This window comes from Rhinopithecus roxellana, chromosome 15, assembly GCF_007565055.1.
Source record: "Rhinopithecus roxellana isolate Shanxi Qingling chromosome 15, ASM756505v1, whole genome shotgun sequence".
Lineage (NCBI taxonomy): Eukaryota > Metazoa > Chordata > Mammalia > Primates > Cercopithecidae > Rhinopithecus > Rhinopithecus roxellana.
The window spans coordinates 70,640,715-70,656,234 of record NC_044563.1 but is presented as its reverse complement, the minus strand read 5'-3'; the positions used below and the strand labels follow the sequence as shown (position 1 = coordinate 70,656,234).

The 15,520-nt window shown below is 51.4% G+C and overlaps 1 protein-coding gene across 2 annotated transcripts in view; it reads right to left on the bottom strand.

The window, feature by feature from the left end:
• The window catches only part of KIRREL3 (kirre like nephrin family adhesion molecule 3), a 566,546-nt gene that overhangs the window by 81,678 nt on the left and 469,348 nt on the right, over window positions 1–15,520 (bottom strand). For both annotated transcript variants that reach the window (XM_010353021.2, XM_010353020.2), the window contains exon 4: window positions 11,891–12,040. In XM_010353021.2, coding sequence (XP_010351323.1) covers window positions 11,891–12,040 — 150 coding nt within the window. The remainder of the gene's footprint in view (window positions 1–11,890; window positions 12,041–15,520) is intronic.

The following is a 15,520-nucleotide window of genomic DNA, read 5'->3' as shown; positions in this document are numbered from 1 at the left end:
GTTCTGTCCAAACTCTGAGACATTATTGTAGCTGGTATGTAGGTCATGAGGTTGACATTAGAAAGAATGCATCAGGTTTTCCAGCTCTTTTTTTCTTTCTCCCCCCAGCCATTCTGTGTGTGTTCGTAAATGTGACATTCCCATGATGGACCCAGATTTTGCCAGCAGTTTGCAGAATGGTAAAGTTTTGAATCAAAGTCAACAGCTTCCAACTATCTGTCACTTTCCCGCCTTGTGTCATCCTGCCACCACAGAGGCACCAACATATCTCAGCACTCAAGCTGGGCCTGGTGTGGTAGCTCACACCTGTAATCCCAGCACTTTGGGAGGCCAAGGTGGGGGAATCATCTGAGGTCAGGAGTTCAAGACCAGCCTGTCCAGCACGGTGAAACCTTGTCTCTACTAAAAATACAAAATATTAGCTGGGCGTGGTGGTGCACTCCTGTAATCCCAGGAGATTCACAGGAGAATCACTTGAACCCGGGAGGCAGAGGTTGCAGTGAGCCGAGATTACACCACTGTACTCCAGCCTGGACTGGATGACAGAGTAAGATTCCGTCTCAAAAAAAAAAAACAAACAAACAAACAAAAAAAAACACTACTCAAATTGAGAACTTTGGATCTGGGCTAATATTTCACCTGGGGCTGAAATTGTCTTTGCAGAGCCTGCAACATACTGTGCTCTGGGACAGCTGGATAGGAAGGGAACATCTTTAAATGGTTCTGGCTCTCTTCTCTCTCTGAATCTTCCCCCCTCTCTTGGGCCAGCCCGTGACCTCACTCAGCTCCAGAACTGGTAGACTTGCTGCCATCATCTCATCTCTGGAGATGAATCCACTTCCTACCTATAGAAACAGGCATGCAAGAAAACTCAGCTTCTGCTTGACAACTTCCGGAGACAGGAAGCTTACTACTTAACTGAACTCTGTTAGTTTTAATTGTTGAGATAAGTAAGAAACGTCCTCCCTGGTGTTTTTCCTTTTCCTTCCTTCCTTCCTTCCTTCCTTCCTTCCTTCCTTCCTTCCTTCCTTCCTTCCTTCCTTCCTTCCTTTTTTGAGATAGGGGTCTCACTGTTGACCAGACACTGTACCCTTTGCCTCTTGGGTTCAGGCAATCCACCCGCCTCAGCCTCTCAAAGTGCTGGGATTACAGGTGTGAGCCACTGTGCCCAGGTAACTTGGCTCTGTTTCCATCTTCTGGAGCCCCAGAGTAAATCTAATGTGCTTCTTTAGATATTTGGGAGGGACCCTATTCCCCTACATCTTCTCTTTAGTGAGCTGAACCTCCTCATTTTAAAAAATTGTGTACACAATATCTCTCTTACGTCTTTTATAGGTGCTTCGTCCCTGTTAGACTTCAGGGACTTTGCACTGGCCATGGTGCTGACTGATCACAGGCTGCCTGGACCAAGGATTGGGTCTGGTGCTGCTGGAGATACTGACTGCTCAACTCTCTCTCTCTGCTGTTGCTCTTCTTCATCTACTCGCATCTCCCATGGCCTGAGTTAAATCATGACAGTTCTCCTGGTGCCTCCTGGGCTAGTGCACATAGGGAAGTAAATGGCTGAAGTTGGGAGGAGAGGAACACACAAGGGCCAGTGCTGGGCTTCCTGGAGATCTGCATTGCTGTGTGTGTGTGTGTGTGTGTATGTGTGTGTGTTTGTGTTGGAGCAGAACAGAGAGTTGTTGGTTGTGCCTCCATCTCTAGAGTCTGCAGGGATGTCACTAGGTATGCCACGATGAGGAGAGTGGTTTCAAGAGCTACACAGGCCAGGTGCAGTGGCTCACGCCTGTAGTCCCAGCTACTCGGGAGGCTGAGGCAGGAGAATTGCTTGAACCCGGGAGGTGGAGGTTGCAGTGAGCTGAGATCGCGCCCCTGCTCTCCATCCTGGGTGACAGAGGGAGACTCTGTCTCAAAAAAAAAAAAAAAAAAAAAAAAAAAAAGAACTACACGAAGAGTGGACTCCCCAGGCTGTCTGGAGAGGCAGTGGGTCATGGGTCCCCAAACACCTCTCTCCACTGGACCCACAACACAGGTCCCACCACAGCAGCAAGACAACAAAGCTGTGGTCATTCCCACTCTGAAGGCAGCAATGCATCTTTCCTCTGCAGAACACTGACTACAGCTGTCGGTCCTGGCTCCTGGTTCGTGGGCATTGCTCCTCTGCTTCTGTGGTGTCCTATCCTGCCCCGAAACAGTGGGGGCTCCCTTAGGCTCTGGCCCCTGCCCATCTTCCAGGACCTCTCTTTCTCTCCAGGCTTGGCCTCTGCGAGTCTACTTTGGGTTGTGTGACTTCGTCTCTAAACTCCCTCTGAGGATGACAGCTGGCTGCTGGGGGAAGGCTTCCATTTAGTGGCATTTTCCTTTCTCATTTCATGCTGTAATGGAGATTCATTGCCAGTTTTAAATCCATAATTTGCCGTGAAACCCTTGTTTTGGGCCCGGGCTGAGGTCGGAGCGGAGAACTGCGTTATTTTTAGCCTCAGGGGCTCCCTTTGCAGCTGCAGCTCCCCTGGGCTTCCCTCAGGGCAGGCCTCAGACAGTGTCCTGGGTCTGACACTCAGGATACCCAGGGAGCTGGAGCCGGGACGGGGATGAACCCTCACGTGGGACTGGCTGGCCTGCCCTCCCTCAGTTGGCTCTGGCTGTCTTCCTCCTCCATTTCATGAGATGAGGGGGAACCAGTAGAGAAACAGGGCCTCACACCAGTGAGTCTGTTCTTCCATTACCCCCCTCTTTCCTGGGCCTGACAAGGAGAGAGGGTCAGTACTTCAGTCCTCCAAGAATATGTCCATTTCCTAACAGTGACTGATTCCCCTGGCCGGAATGTTCTTGTGTCTTTCCATGGGGACAACACTGATGATTTGGCTCGGAGGCATGTGTGTAAGTGTCCACGTGCGCCAGTGCATTTGTCCTTGAGGTGAAGCTGTCCATGTGTATTTACATATGATTGACGCATAAACAGGGAATCCTGTCAATGGCCAGTGGACAGTGGGGCTTCCTGACTGAGGACCCTAGTAGGGCACCAGGACATAGGTGGGCTCTTGTCTGTGCTTTTGCAGGCTTGTGGGGGATGTTGTAAGAGATACCCAGGCCGGAGGAGCAGCCGTATGAGGGGTAAGTGGGTAAGGGCCTCCTCCAGGCAGCTGCCCCCTGCATGTTATAGGAAGGTGGCTTAGATTTCACTTGCAGCCCTGGAGCTGATGGTTCCACGTCAAATGGCAGACACCCGAGGATCAAGGTCCTGACTTTTGCAAATCTCCACAGTCTGAGCTCACTCTTTGCTGAGCTGTTGAGCCTGCTCAGCATCTCCCAGGGTCACGCTTGGTTCCGGCAGTGGAAGGGTATATTATCCTTGCTCTCAGGAGGAAGGGAAGAGGCACTCAGGGAGTAATGCCCCTCATGCCCCACCCCCAAACCGTGAGCAAATGAGAGAGAATCACAGTCAACCTGTGAAGTGGGTTTATACTTCATCTCTCCTGCTACTGGCTCCACCAGGGACAGGGCGGGCCCTGAGAGATTAAGCATCATCAGCCCATGTCTCACAGATGGACGGTGGCAGGACTGGGGCAGGGGTGAATGTGTCCCAGCTCCCCAGTGAGGGCCCTTTGTCCTACTTGGTTCTGGAGAATTTCCAATGCCCTGGGGATGGTAGTGACACACTCCAGGACTGCCCTGGGCTGTCCTGAAGAGCCTGTCTCTTGGTGATGGGGGTACAGACACTGGGGCCAGGCAACAGCAGGAGGCTGAGCCCCTTCCATGAGCAGTAGACCCTGAGTGGGCTCCTAAGAACCTCCCTGCCTTCCCTTGTCCTGGTGTTGGGAGAAAAAGATCCTGGGGGGTGTGGGGGGCTGGCCCTGGGGATGGTCATTTGGGACACCACCCCCAGATTTCAGTGGCGAGTGAGCACTTGGATAGGCAGTGTCGAGCTTCTGGGCTCCTCCAGAAATCACCCATGGTGGCACCGGCTGGGATAGGGTGGGGCTGTGTGTTCCTTGCATCAGGTCTTCTTCTTGGAGAGGCCCCTGCCTGCCCCTCTCCACACTCAGGCAGGGAAGGGAAAAGATGCGCTGAGTTTACCTCCATCCCTGAGGGATCCTCGCTTCCTCTAGGCCTTGGAAATCATTTAATGTTTGAGTCTCCTGCCCCCACCTCATTTCCCAACATGAGGGATGACCCCAGGCTGGGGGAGAGTTTTGACATCCAGCCAGGCTGTGATGAAGATGGGAGATGGGGTGGGTAAAGAGACAGAGGCCATGCTTGCCCATGGCAACATGCATATTATGGGGACAGGCAGACTGTGGGGGGTGACCTTGGAGTGCAGCAGGAGGGCAGGGCTGGGGCAACCTGCACACCTCAACTCAACAGCTGCAAGACCTCCAGGGAGGCCTTCTATCTCATCTGGCCCCCAACAGCAGCTACTCAGCATGACATTATGGCATTGAACCCACAGGGTGGACCTCAGGGAGCTATAATGTAACTTAGAGGTGAGAGACTATATGTCAGCCTCAGATACCCTTGATGGCCCCCACCTCTGCTCACTTTGTCACCCGCCCAGCAGGTGAGCTCCGAGTTAGATGGGAGGCTAAGGGGTGTCAGTGGCCAAAGGGAGAAGGAGGAGGGGAATCTGCTTCCGGCCCAGGGGATATGGGGGTGGTCTGGGCTACCAGGAAGGGAGCTGGGAGCGAGTTGGTGGCAGGGGTGGGGTGTGTGTCGGGGGAGCGAGAGGTACAATAGCTCTGACACAGCTCCCGTGTGGAACTTCAGGAGATAAGGATGTTTTCTGCTCCTGTCTTCCGTCTCTGGCTTGTTTGTTACCCCTATTTGGGGATTATTGCAGGGTAATGAATGTGGCAGGAAACAGCCACACAGCACAAATGAGATACGGCACCTAAGACCAGGCCAGGGCCCAGGCAAAACACGCTTAATAAGCAGATAAGGAAATCAATTCTGCCTTTCTTCCCAGGTGTGCTGCCTGCCGGGAGGGGCCTGCGGGAATCGCATCTTCCTGCCTTGCTTGATGCATGGAAAAGCTTCTCTAGGACACAGGGTCTGCTCCCCGGGGATGCAGGGGTTGCTTGTTGGTGTCTCATAACATTGTGCAATAATAGCAATAACGAAAACAGTTATAATACTAGCAGCCAATGCTCCTATGCCTTGCTGCATAACAGGCGCTATTCTGAGCCATGCTTTACATATATTATTTCATTAAATCCTCTGTATAACCCTATGAAGGCAGTTATGATTATTTCCTTTATTTTACACAGAAAGAAATAGGCACAGAGTGGTTAAATAACTTGCTCAAGGTCATACCACTGGCAAAGTGATACAGCTAGGCTTCAAGTGCAGGCAACCTGGCTTCCAGAGGCCGGGTGCTTAGCCACAAAGCCACATTGCCTCTCCAACACAACACAACACAACACAACACAACAACACCACAACACAGTTGTCATTCATGTTTGGGGTTTACTATCTGCCAGACTGTGTTCTCTGTGGTGAGGTTCAGTGTAAACTCCCCCTAAATTTCCCCTAAACCCTGTTGTTTCAATTGCCGTGAGGGACATTTACTGAACACCCAGTATGTGATTCTAGGCTGCGCTAGGGGTGAAGGATGAAAGATGCTCCCAAGAGACCCAGTGGGGGCAACAGACATGAAAACAGTTACTATCAGCATAGCATGTTGAGACCTGTGTTCAAGGTGCATAAGGAGGCTGGGTGCGATGGCTCACGCCTGTAATCTCAGCACTTTAGGAGGCCGAGGTGGGTGGATCCCTTGAGCCCAGGAGTTCAAGACCGGCCTGAGCAAAATGGCGAAACCCTGTTCCTACAGAAACAAAACAAAATGAAACAAACAAACAGACAAAAATTAGCTGGGTGAGGTGGTGCCTGCCTGTGGTCTCAGCTACTCGGGAGGCTGAGGTGGGAGGATCGCTTGAGCCAGGGAGGTCGAGGCTGCAGTGAGCCGTGATAGTGCCACTGCACTTCAGTCTGGATGACAAAGCAAGACCCTGTCTCAACAAAAAAGATGCCTAAGGAAGTGAAAAGGATCACAAGGGGGACACGCAGGCCATGTGGGCTCCAGGGAAGCTCCAGAGAAGGCTTCCTGGAGGAGGAGATGTCTAAGGTGAATCTTGACAGCTGAACACAAGTTAGCCAAGGGAAGAAAGGTAGGAAGGGCACTCCAGGAAGAAACACAGTGTGAATGAGGGCCCAGAGGCTTGGTGAGTGGAGGGAGATGCCAGCTGCTTGTTAGTGCGGGAGCAGGTTGGTGGTGGGTCTGAGGCTGGGGACACAGCTGGGGCTAGCCTCAGGGGGCCTCGTTTGGCCTGGCAGGGAACTTCGGGTTTTGCTCTGTGGGGACGCTTTCTCGCCCCTGAAGAACCCCTCAGACTGTCTCCTACTGATTTGCTTTTTTATGTCAGGGTGACTATGGATGGGTTTCTTGCAACCAGTTTCTGGAAGAATGGTTTAGAAGCCAGCACCCTCGGGGTCTGTTTCAGCTCTGTCTTCCCTTGCTGGCAGACTCTGAGTTATTTACCACTGTTCTCTGGACCCATCTCCCCAGAAGATTCATGGATGGGAGACTGGGGGAGGCTGCCAGTGTGGTGGGCTGAGGAGGCCCTGCAGCTCCGCTGGTAGAGCTGTGGCCAAGGGAGCTTGTGGTTTTGAAAAACAGACTAGCTAAGGACACGTCACAGATTGGACCTTATCTGTTTTCCTCTCCCAGTATTCGGGGCTTGACATCATTTAAAAAGATGTCCTCTTTATTTGAATTGACTTATTCTCCCTCTTAAATAATTCATGTTGATTTAGGAAGCTTTATTTCTAAAGGGAGCCACAAGACAGTAGAGTTAATATTAGAATGGGCCAGGAAGAAGAGGGAAATGGGGAGGGAGACTGGGAAAAATGCCCCTCTTAATAATTAATCTGATACCAGCACCCCCTCCTCCCACTTCTGATCCCCCCATCCTGCTCCACTTTTTCCTTTCCATAGCATTTATTACCACCTCACATCCTGCACAGCAATGCAACTTACGGTTTAATCTGTGCATCACTTATCGACCGCCTGCTCTCTGCCAGAATGCAAGCTCTACCAGGGCAAGGATGGTTTTCTCTTTCATTTCCTGATGAATCCCACGTGTCTAGACTAGTGCTTGGCATATAACAGGTACTCAGTAAACATTTGTTGATCAAATCCTTGGTGCCCATTTCCTCCCCGCCTGGGATGTCCCAACACCTTGCTTCCCAAGTTTCCAGGAAGTTGAAGACATCAAGTGTAATGCCACCCTTATAACTCTGACCCTGGGACAGTTTCAATATTTTTCAACCCTGGGATTCCTGCAGGTGGAAAAAGGAGCCGTTTGTGTATATGTGTGTGTGTACACTTTAAAATACAGGTGTGGTGGCTCATGCCTGTAATCCCAGCACTTTGGGAGGCCAAGATGGGTGGATCACTTGAGGTCAGGTGTTCAAGACCAGCCTGGGCAACATGGCTAAAAATGCAAAAATTAGCCAGGTGTGGTGACACATGCCTGTAATCGCAGCTACTCGGGAGGCTGGAGCAGGAGAACCTAGGAGGCGGAGGTTGCGGTGAGCTGAGATTGTGCCACTGCACTCCAGCCTGGGTGAAAGAGCCAAATTCCATCTCAAAACACACAAAAAAAAACAAAAAAAGTGTATGACACTTCACTGTTAGTGATAGAGAGAGAAAGAGAGACAGAGTGTTTAATGCTTACAACGATTCTATAACTTTGGTATTTTTAACCCTCTATCTTATAGATGAAGAACCAGAAACTTCATTCATTCATTCATTCATTAAAAAAAACCCTGCTCTGTGGTAAGGGCTGGTTATAGAGGCTTGAGCCAAAGAGGCCTAGTTCCAGCCTTAAGGACCTTGCCCAAGGTCACACAGTCAGTGAGCAGCAAGAGCATATCCTACTTCCTGGCCCAGGGCTCTTCCTACCCCATCACAGCTCTCTCTGCACATGTGCACCGGGGTCCTCTGATGCTCAACCAAGCTGAGTCTTTGGAGAGGGCTAGGTCTATGTGGAAGCTGGCTACAGAGGGGCAGTGGGGTGGGGTGGGGGGTGACCTTTGCGGGGAGGACTAGGGTTGAGGTCCACAGCCAGGTCCAGGTCCCCAGGGCTGAACAGGGCTTGGAGAGGTCCCATCTCCCAGCCTTGAAGTGCGATGGTGTTTAAACCACCATAATCAGTTTCCTTCTACACCTTAGTTACCGCGCCAGTCTCGGTTCCAGGGAGGGCTGGCCCAATTTCCTGATATAGTTGGTACAGCCTGTTGGACCCCTTACAGTGGAAGTCATGGCCTTTTGGGAACAAGATAGCTCTCAGTGATCATCTTATTTACCACCACCTCTCATTCTACAGATGAGGAAACTGAGACCCAGGTTGAGAAACAAGGGCCACCATCACACAGCTGGATACTGGTAGGACCAAGACCACTGCCTCTAAGTCTAATGCTGTTTCCGTGATGAAGTGATTCTCCAGATGTTCTGCAGGTAGAAAGATGCCTGTCTTGACCCGAGCTGAGTCAAGGCAGAGTCCTTGGCAGCTGGCTGGGCCACAGAGGGCACGCAGCCTGACCATTGATTGACCTGACCTAAAATCCCCAGTCGTTGCCTCTCTCAGCTTTGCAAACTCAATGCCTTCCCCCGTCTTTCTCTCCTCATTTCCTAGCTCCCTCCCTCTGCCTCCCGAGGTAGCAAATGCTCAGCTCCGAAGTTGCTCCTTGCCTGATTGCATCTGAGAGCTGGAAACACAACGCTAATTAATGTGTCTGTGACTCTAGGCTTGGCTGCCAGGCCGAGTCCCCTGCCCTCCCTAGGGCCCAGCGGCTCTGCGAGCTGGCCCTCTGGCTTCATCTGAGCACGCTGCCGGCAGATGCATATTTTAACAATGCACATCTGTTGGCTATATAATCTCTCGTATTTGCCCTCCTCACTTGGTACTTTGATGGAAGACCCCCGGGGGCCTCCCTCTGTTCTAGCCAAAGTGTTTGCTTTGCAATTTTGCCGGAATACCATCTGATTCTGCTCTCGCGTCTTCCGCAGGTTCTAATCAGGCTCTTACTTTATTTAATTAAAAATCTATCTCAGGCAAATACAGACTAAATTAGGAAGCTCTCTCATTCCTGGAACACAGGGAAAGCAGCCCCCCTTGGGGAACTGGCTGGGACATTTTCCCGGGCTGAGATGTCACAGCAAAGCAGATGGGGTCTTGGTAGGGAACGTGGCTGGGCCAAGGGGCAGAAACACCTCTCCCCATCTGTGGGAACAGCCGCTCTGTCCATCCACCTTCCCCAGACCAGGGGTCCCTTTCCAGCTGGCTGGGTTGACTGCTGCACTGGGGGCCTCCTTGCAGAGCAGTAGGTGGGGCGCTATACCCCAGGACACTCAGCCAGGCGGAGCCCTACAAGACCAGCTGGGGTGGGGACCTGGGAGTGTCCCAGGGAGTCAGGGAGGACAACAGGCAGAGTGCTGGGAAGCACTGTCTTGCCTGGGGTTTTAGTTCGTTCAGGATGAATGGTTTTTGTGGAGCTGCCTGAAAGGCTGATGGACAAGATGCTGGCTCAGGCTCCCTTTCTGGCTCTCAGGAATTTCATGGAGGGGACCCTGCTGGGGCACCATGGAAGCTTCCTCTGCCCTCCTTCCGCTGATCTCCAGACTTGAATAAAACATCTCCCCACACAAATCCAGCTCTGTGCCCAGAGGGCGGTGTCAGGCCATGCCACTGGAGAAAAAAGGGGAGTGAATGCCTTTTAGACATGACGTAAGACAAAATCGGGTCTGTTCAGACTGGATCCTGAGGCCCTGCTTTGAGAAGCCTGGCCCCTCACCAGCCAGACCTATGAGGTGCTGCTGACATCTAGGAACAGAAGACTAGGCAAAGAGCTTGGAGCTGAAAAATCTGGAGTTGATTTTGAAGGTTAATTAGGCTGTGTCACCTCTTGTGAGTGCCTTTGCCTTTCTGAGTTTCCATTCTCTCATCTGTAAAACATTTGAAATAATCCGGACTTTTAATACGTTGGACTTTGTTACCTAACATAGAGCAGAGAGGAAAGGAAGTGTAGTGGTCACGTCAGGACTGGGGAAGTCAATACAGCCTTAAGGATGAGATGTGGCTCCATCTATTTTTGGTCCCTGTGAAGTCAGAGGAGTGGCCAATGCTCATGTTCCTGTGGTTCCAGCATCCTCTGGCCCCTCTAGAAGGTATATGAGTCCGTAGAGGCAGATTCTTCTGAGGAGGGAGGGGCTGAGCCATCTCTGAAGATGAGGAGCCTACAACTTAGCAAATCTGTTCTGGCATTTTGCAATCCTCAAAATCAGAAACAATATGAGGCCCCAATTCTTCCTCCTCTCCTCTCACAACCCCCACACCACATGGCAGACTCCTTCTCATTTTAGTCACCATCTTGGGAGAAATGAGAACGGGGCTGCTGCCTTCAATACCCCAACTACTCCCCGGAAGGCCCGCTTCCCGGCCATGGAATCCCAACTTATTTACCCCCGCCGGAACAGGTTGATTTTCTCATTCCTTTCATCGCGGGCCAGGGGAGATTTCAAAGGTTGCAGAAGGTTTCTGAGGCTGGCCCCAAGTTCCTCCCCTGCGTCTCAAGAAGCCAAGCTCTGAGCTTGGTAAGTGGTCCTCCAGGGCCTGTCTGCGGCACGGCTTGGAATAATCTGCCCCTGGTGTCTTTGGCCGTGTAGATCTGAAGATAACCTGACACGCTTTTAAATATTTCATCTCTGAGCAGCCGCGTGCTTTAGCTGCCAGGAGAGGAGGCAGCACCCCAGCTGCTGACCCTGTTGTCGAACCTTCACAACAGCTGCTAAGGGGTGGGCCTGGGCTTTCCCACTTCCCTCCTGTACGCGTGCCTGGCACAGACTCTCATGTAAGGGGCAGCGAGGTGAAGCCCTGGAGCCCTGGCCAGGAGCCCATGGGCCAAGCCCTTTGCATCTGTGGGCCTTGGTTTCTCACCTGGGGTAACAGTCCCTGTCCCACCGAGTAGCGTCAGGAACAGTGGAGGTCAAGTATGTGAAAGAGCCTGGAGAGCTACGGTGAACTGCTTGGTAAATGTGAGCTCTCATGACTTATGTGCAAAGCCTGGTTCCCAGCAGCCTTGATCCTCAGTAACATTTGGCCAGAGGAGGGAGACTCCCAGGACTGAACCTAAATCAGAACTAGGTGGTTTAAGAGGTCACCGAGCCCAATCCCCTGGCTTCAGGTAGGTTGATCCAGGAATGCTGGGCTCCTGGGAACATAAGATGAAGAAAGACCAAGGGGAAAAGTAGGATTTGGAATAAGGACCTGAAATGAATTTTCCTAGGAAGGCCCTGTCAGCCAGGATTCCCCGGGAGCAGTGAGGGGTGGAGAAGTCACGGGACTCACTGGTGTGCACATGGATACTAGAATCATGGGGAGAATCTCGGGCTGATTCTACAGAGAAGGTGGACAGATAGGGCTTTGTTAGCACTGGAGTGGGTGTCAGTTCAGAAAGAAGGGACCCACGGCCTGTGCCACATTCTTCCTGGCAAGGAGCCTGGCCTAGATAACGTGTGCAAAACATGCTTTCTGATGGAATAAATAAGCACGCAGGAGCCCTAATTAGCTGGCTAAGGCACCATCAAACACACTGGAGTTGGACTGAGTCCGCTGGCACTGGCTGTCTGGTTTCCTAGGGAAAGAGCCTTCGCTTGTCCCATTTGGGTGGGAAGGTGGGCGTGGACATTGTGGAAGCAGCAGTGTCTGGAGCCCTGTGGGATGATCCCCAGAGGGGAGTCTCTCCATGTCTGACCAAAAAAATACCCTCTTGGAGCTGAGCCCTTGGTGCTTCACGTAGTGTCCCTGCCCCTTGTGCAGATGGCTCTTACCCAGGACCGTGAGGCGTGCGGGGCGGGAGCGGATGGCGGCCTGGATGGCCTGACACTCGTACACCGCATCATCTTGCAGCTCTGCCCGCAGGATCTTCAGGTGGTGCTCCCCCGACAGGTGGTTCCCTACCACCAGGTACTGTGGGTAACCTGTGGAGATAACAGGCAGGTCAGGGAGCTGGGGCGGGGTGGAGGGGACTCCCATGACAAAGAGGCACAGAGTGGGGGACCCGAGCAGGGGCCATTCTATAAAGCTGGCAGAGCAGGTGATTGCTCAGGGCTCTGATCTCAGTTCAAGGAGCACAAATGCAAGAGCTTTCCCAAGGCGTTGGCACCCTCTTTCTCTCTCTCTCTCTCTCTCTCTTATTCTCTCTCTCTCTCTCTCTCTCTCTCTCTCTCTCTCTCTCTCTCTCTCTCTGTGTGTGTGTGTGTGTGTGTATATAAGGGCATTTTGTTTGTTTGTTTTTGAGACAGGGTCTTGCTGTGTCACTTAGGTTGGAGTACAGTGGCAGGATCATAGCTCTCTGCAGCCTCCACCTCCCAGACTCAAACGATCCTTCCACCTCAGCCTCCCAAGTAACTGGGACTACAGGCATGCACCACCATGTTGGCTAATTTTTTTTTTTTTTTTTTTTTTTTTTATCTTTTGTAGAGATGGGATCTCACTATGTCACCCTGGCTGGTCTTGAACTCCTGGACTTAGGCGGTTCTCCCTCCTCAACCTCCCAAAGTTCTGGGATTATAGGCATGAGCCACCATGCCCGGCCATGTAAGGGTCTTGTTGGTTTCAAGTTTAGGAAAATCGGAGGAGCCACTGTTAGAGAGGAAAGAGGGAGAAGAGATGGAAATGCTAAGTGTGGACAGACACCACTGGGTTATTATTCTGGAAAGTGGTGTGCTCAGCACTGTGGTCTACCGAGCAGACATGCATTTTGATAAGATAGAGTGGAGCGAGAGAGGGACAGAGAGACCCGGGCTGAGAATTACAGAGAGAAGACAGTCAGAGAGAGAAGGAAGGAAAAAGAGAAATATTTGGAAAAGGATCAAGAGTGACTTTGCAAAAAGTTTCGTTTCAGGACGGACAGAAAGTAGAAATCTAGGCCCACCCTCTCAGTGTCTAGGAACCTCAGGTCACTTGGAGCCACAGTGGCCCCTGTCTCATCATTCCTCATGTCCCGCCACAAACCCCAGGGCCTGGTGACGCACTTATGAAGTGCTCAGGACACTTCAGAATTGGGGGCCGCTTGTACCATGGGCAATGAATAAGAGATAAATAAAAGTTTGAGAATATAAATCATTCATCAGCGCTCCTGCTGCTGTGTAGGGTTGAAAATAAATGCCGACTGAAGTCGTGGCTGGCCACGTTGGGCAGATCCTCTTTTTCCTGGGTCTCAGGACCTAAACCTCCCTACTTTCTCCCAGTAGGATCCACTTTCCATCCATCTCCTCACCGAGCTCTGCCCTCCCCTGAGTCCCTCACTGTGTGGATTTACAACTGCACCCCAATCCCCGCCATTCTTCATCTCTGTCCTCGTTCCCTTCTCTCCTCAGAGGCTGCCCTCAGCTTCCACTCCCTTCTGGCAGCCCCAGGCTGCTCTTCCTTTTGAAGGACCCTCACGAGCACAGGGAGCGTTCTCAGATGGGTGCTGTAGGAGGATGAGATGGGACACATTCAGCCTTTTAAAGAGAAGATGAGGGCTTAAGCAAGTGAGAGACAGAAACAAAGACAGGCAGGGAGACCTGCAAGAGCTTGCCTCAAGTATTTCAAACAGTCTCTCGTGTGGGTTAGATGTGTTCCTGAGCTCCCAAGGGTGACACTAGCACCAACAGGCAGAATTAACATGTGGAGGGGTATGTTAGAATATTCTCAAGTATTTGAGGTATCCAACAAGGATCTGGGCTGCCAGAGACGGTAGTGAGGTCCCCATCACTGACTGTATTCAAGCAGAGGTTGGATGATCGCCTCTCCAACCTCTGGAGTTCCATCCATCCATCTGGATGCAGAGGTGATTTCTACACAAGGTGAAAGATCAGGCTAGATGAGCTTGAAGGCCCCTCTCACCATCAAAAGTGAAGCGTCTTCTGGAGGTGAGGCAGGTCTCCCTGGGGGTGGGCTGGACAAGGGGCCACCAGCACTCGTTCCTGGTCGGGGGAGGTAGCTGTGATGATCCTCTGCCAGGCATGCTCTGGAGTGCTTCCTGTGCAGCAGGGCCCTTCAGACTCATGTTTTCATGGCTCCCATCCTCATCATGCAATAAAATGGCCCTGTCATCCTCAGCTGTGCAGGCCTGGCCAGAAAAGCTCACAAGGCCTCGGCTGCACCCCTGAGAGCACGGCCTCTCCTCTTGCCCACACTTCCTGCCTTCTGCTGGGCTTTGGGAAGGAGCCCAGGTAAGTTAAGCTGTCTTCCTCTGAGGGCCAGGAGAGGGGCTGGAAATGGGTTCTAGCCCTATCCTCTCCCTTCTGCTGCTGCCTTTGTTGTAGCTGCCTGGCCACCCCCAGCCCCTCCAGCCCAGCCTCTGGATCTCACTATCCTGTGATTAGTCTCTGGTCTCCTGCAGGCATCTTGGCTGGAGCTTCAGTTTTTGTTGTCTTGCAAGCTATCAACAGCAGGATTTTGCTCTCACGAGCTGCTGAAAACATCAGTGATGGGTTTGTTTGTATTTGCCTAATTAGGCAGCGAGCTGTGATGCTATCCCAAGGACTGGCAGCATCTTTGAAAAACAGACTCGGAAGCATGGATTCTGAGAAAGTTCTAGCTCCTTCCACAGTATCATTACTCTCTCTTGCTACTCCCAAAGGAAGCAAAATTACTTAGAGTCTGGGTTCTGCAGTCGAGTTGCCTGGGTTCCAGTGCCAGCTGGATCACTTCCTAGCTCTGCTGTCTTGGGTGAGTTACTTTAACTTCTTTGTGCCTCATAGACTACTTACTATGTGCCAGTCCCCATTTTATGGGGACAATACCAGTACCTTATAAGGTTATGGTGAAGGTTAAATAGGATAATCTATGTAAAGTGCCTGGCACATTGTAAGTGGTCTATAAATGCCAATTTAAATGAAGAGAAAGGTAAGTCATGAGGTCAGGTGGCCAAAGAGGTCTTCATCTTTACAAGGGAGAGCATACAGCGTATCTGGGCCCTTTGGGGTTAACAGGCAGGTCTCATGCACTGGGATTGGTTATATAGTTGAGTCAATTTCTTTCTCAGTTGTGACTTTGTTTACCTGTCCAACAAACGGGAAAATCCTTCTTTTCTCCCCCGGATCACTGTAGATTTATGAGATAATGTCTGTGAAGTGCTTGAGCTTCTTAGAAGAAAAATGTTCTATCAATATGAGGAAGTGCGTTTATAAATCATTTTCTTTGACTGTTTTTTCCAGCTTCGGTGACTAGAAAAACATTTAGGTCTTCAGGGAGGGTGTCATTTCTGGGAGATTCAGGGGGGCCACACGGTTACAGTGGGAGAGGACAGAGCTGTAGCAGGCTGAAATCCCACAACCCTGGGCCTCAGTTTCCCTGTAAGAGAGCTTTCGCAGTGTTGAGTGCTCTACGAGTACTTGCTGAATTGAGTTAAGGGCTGACCTGCCTGTTTCCACATCAGGCAAGTGAGCAGAGTTAATTGAGCATGTAAG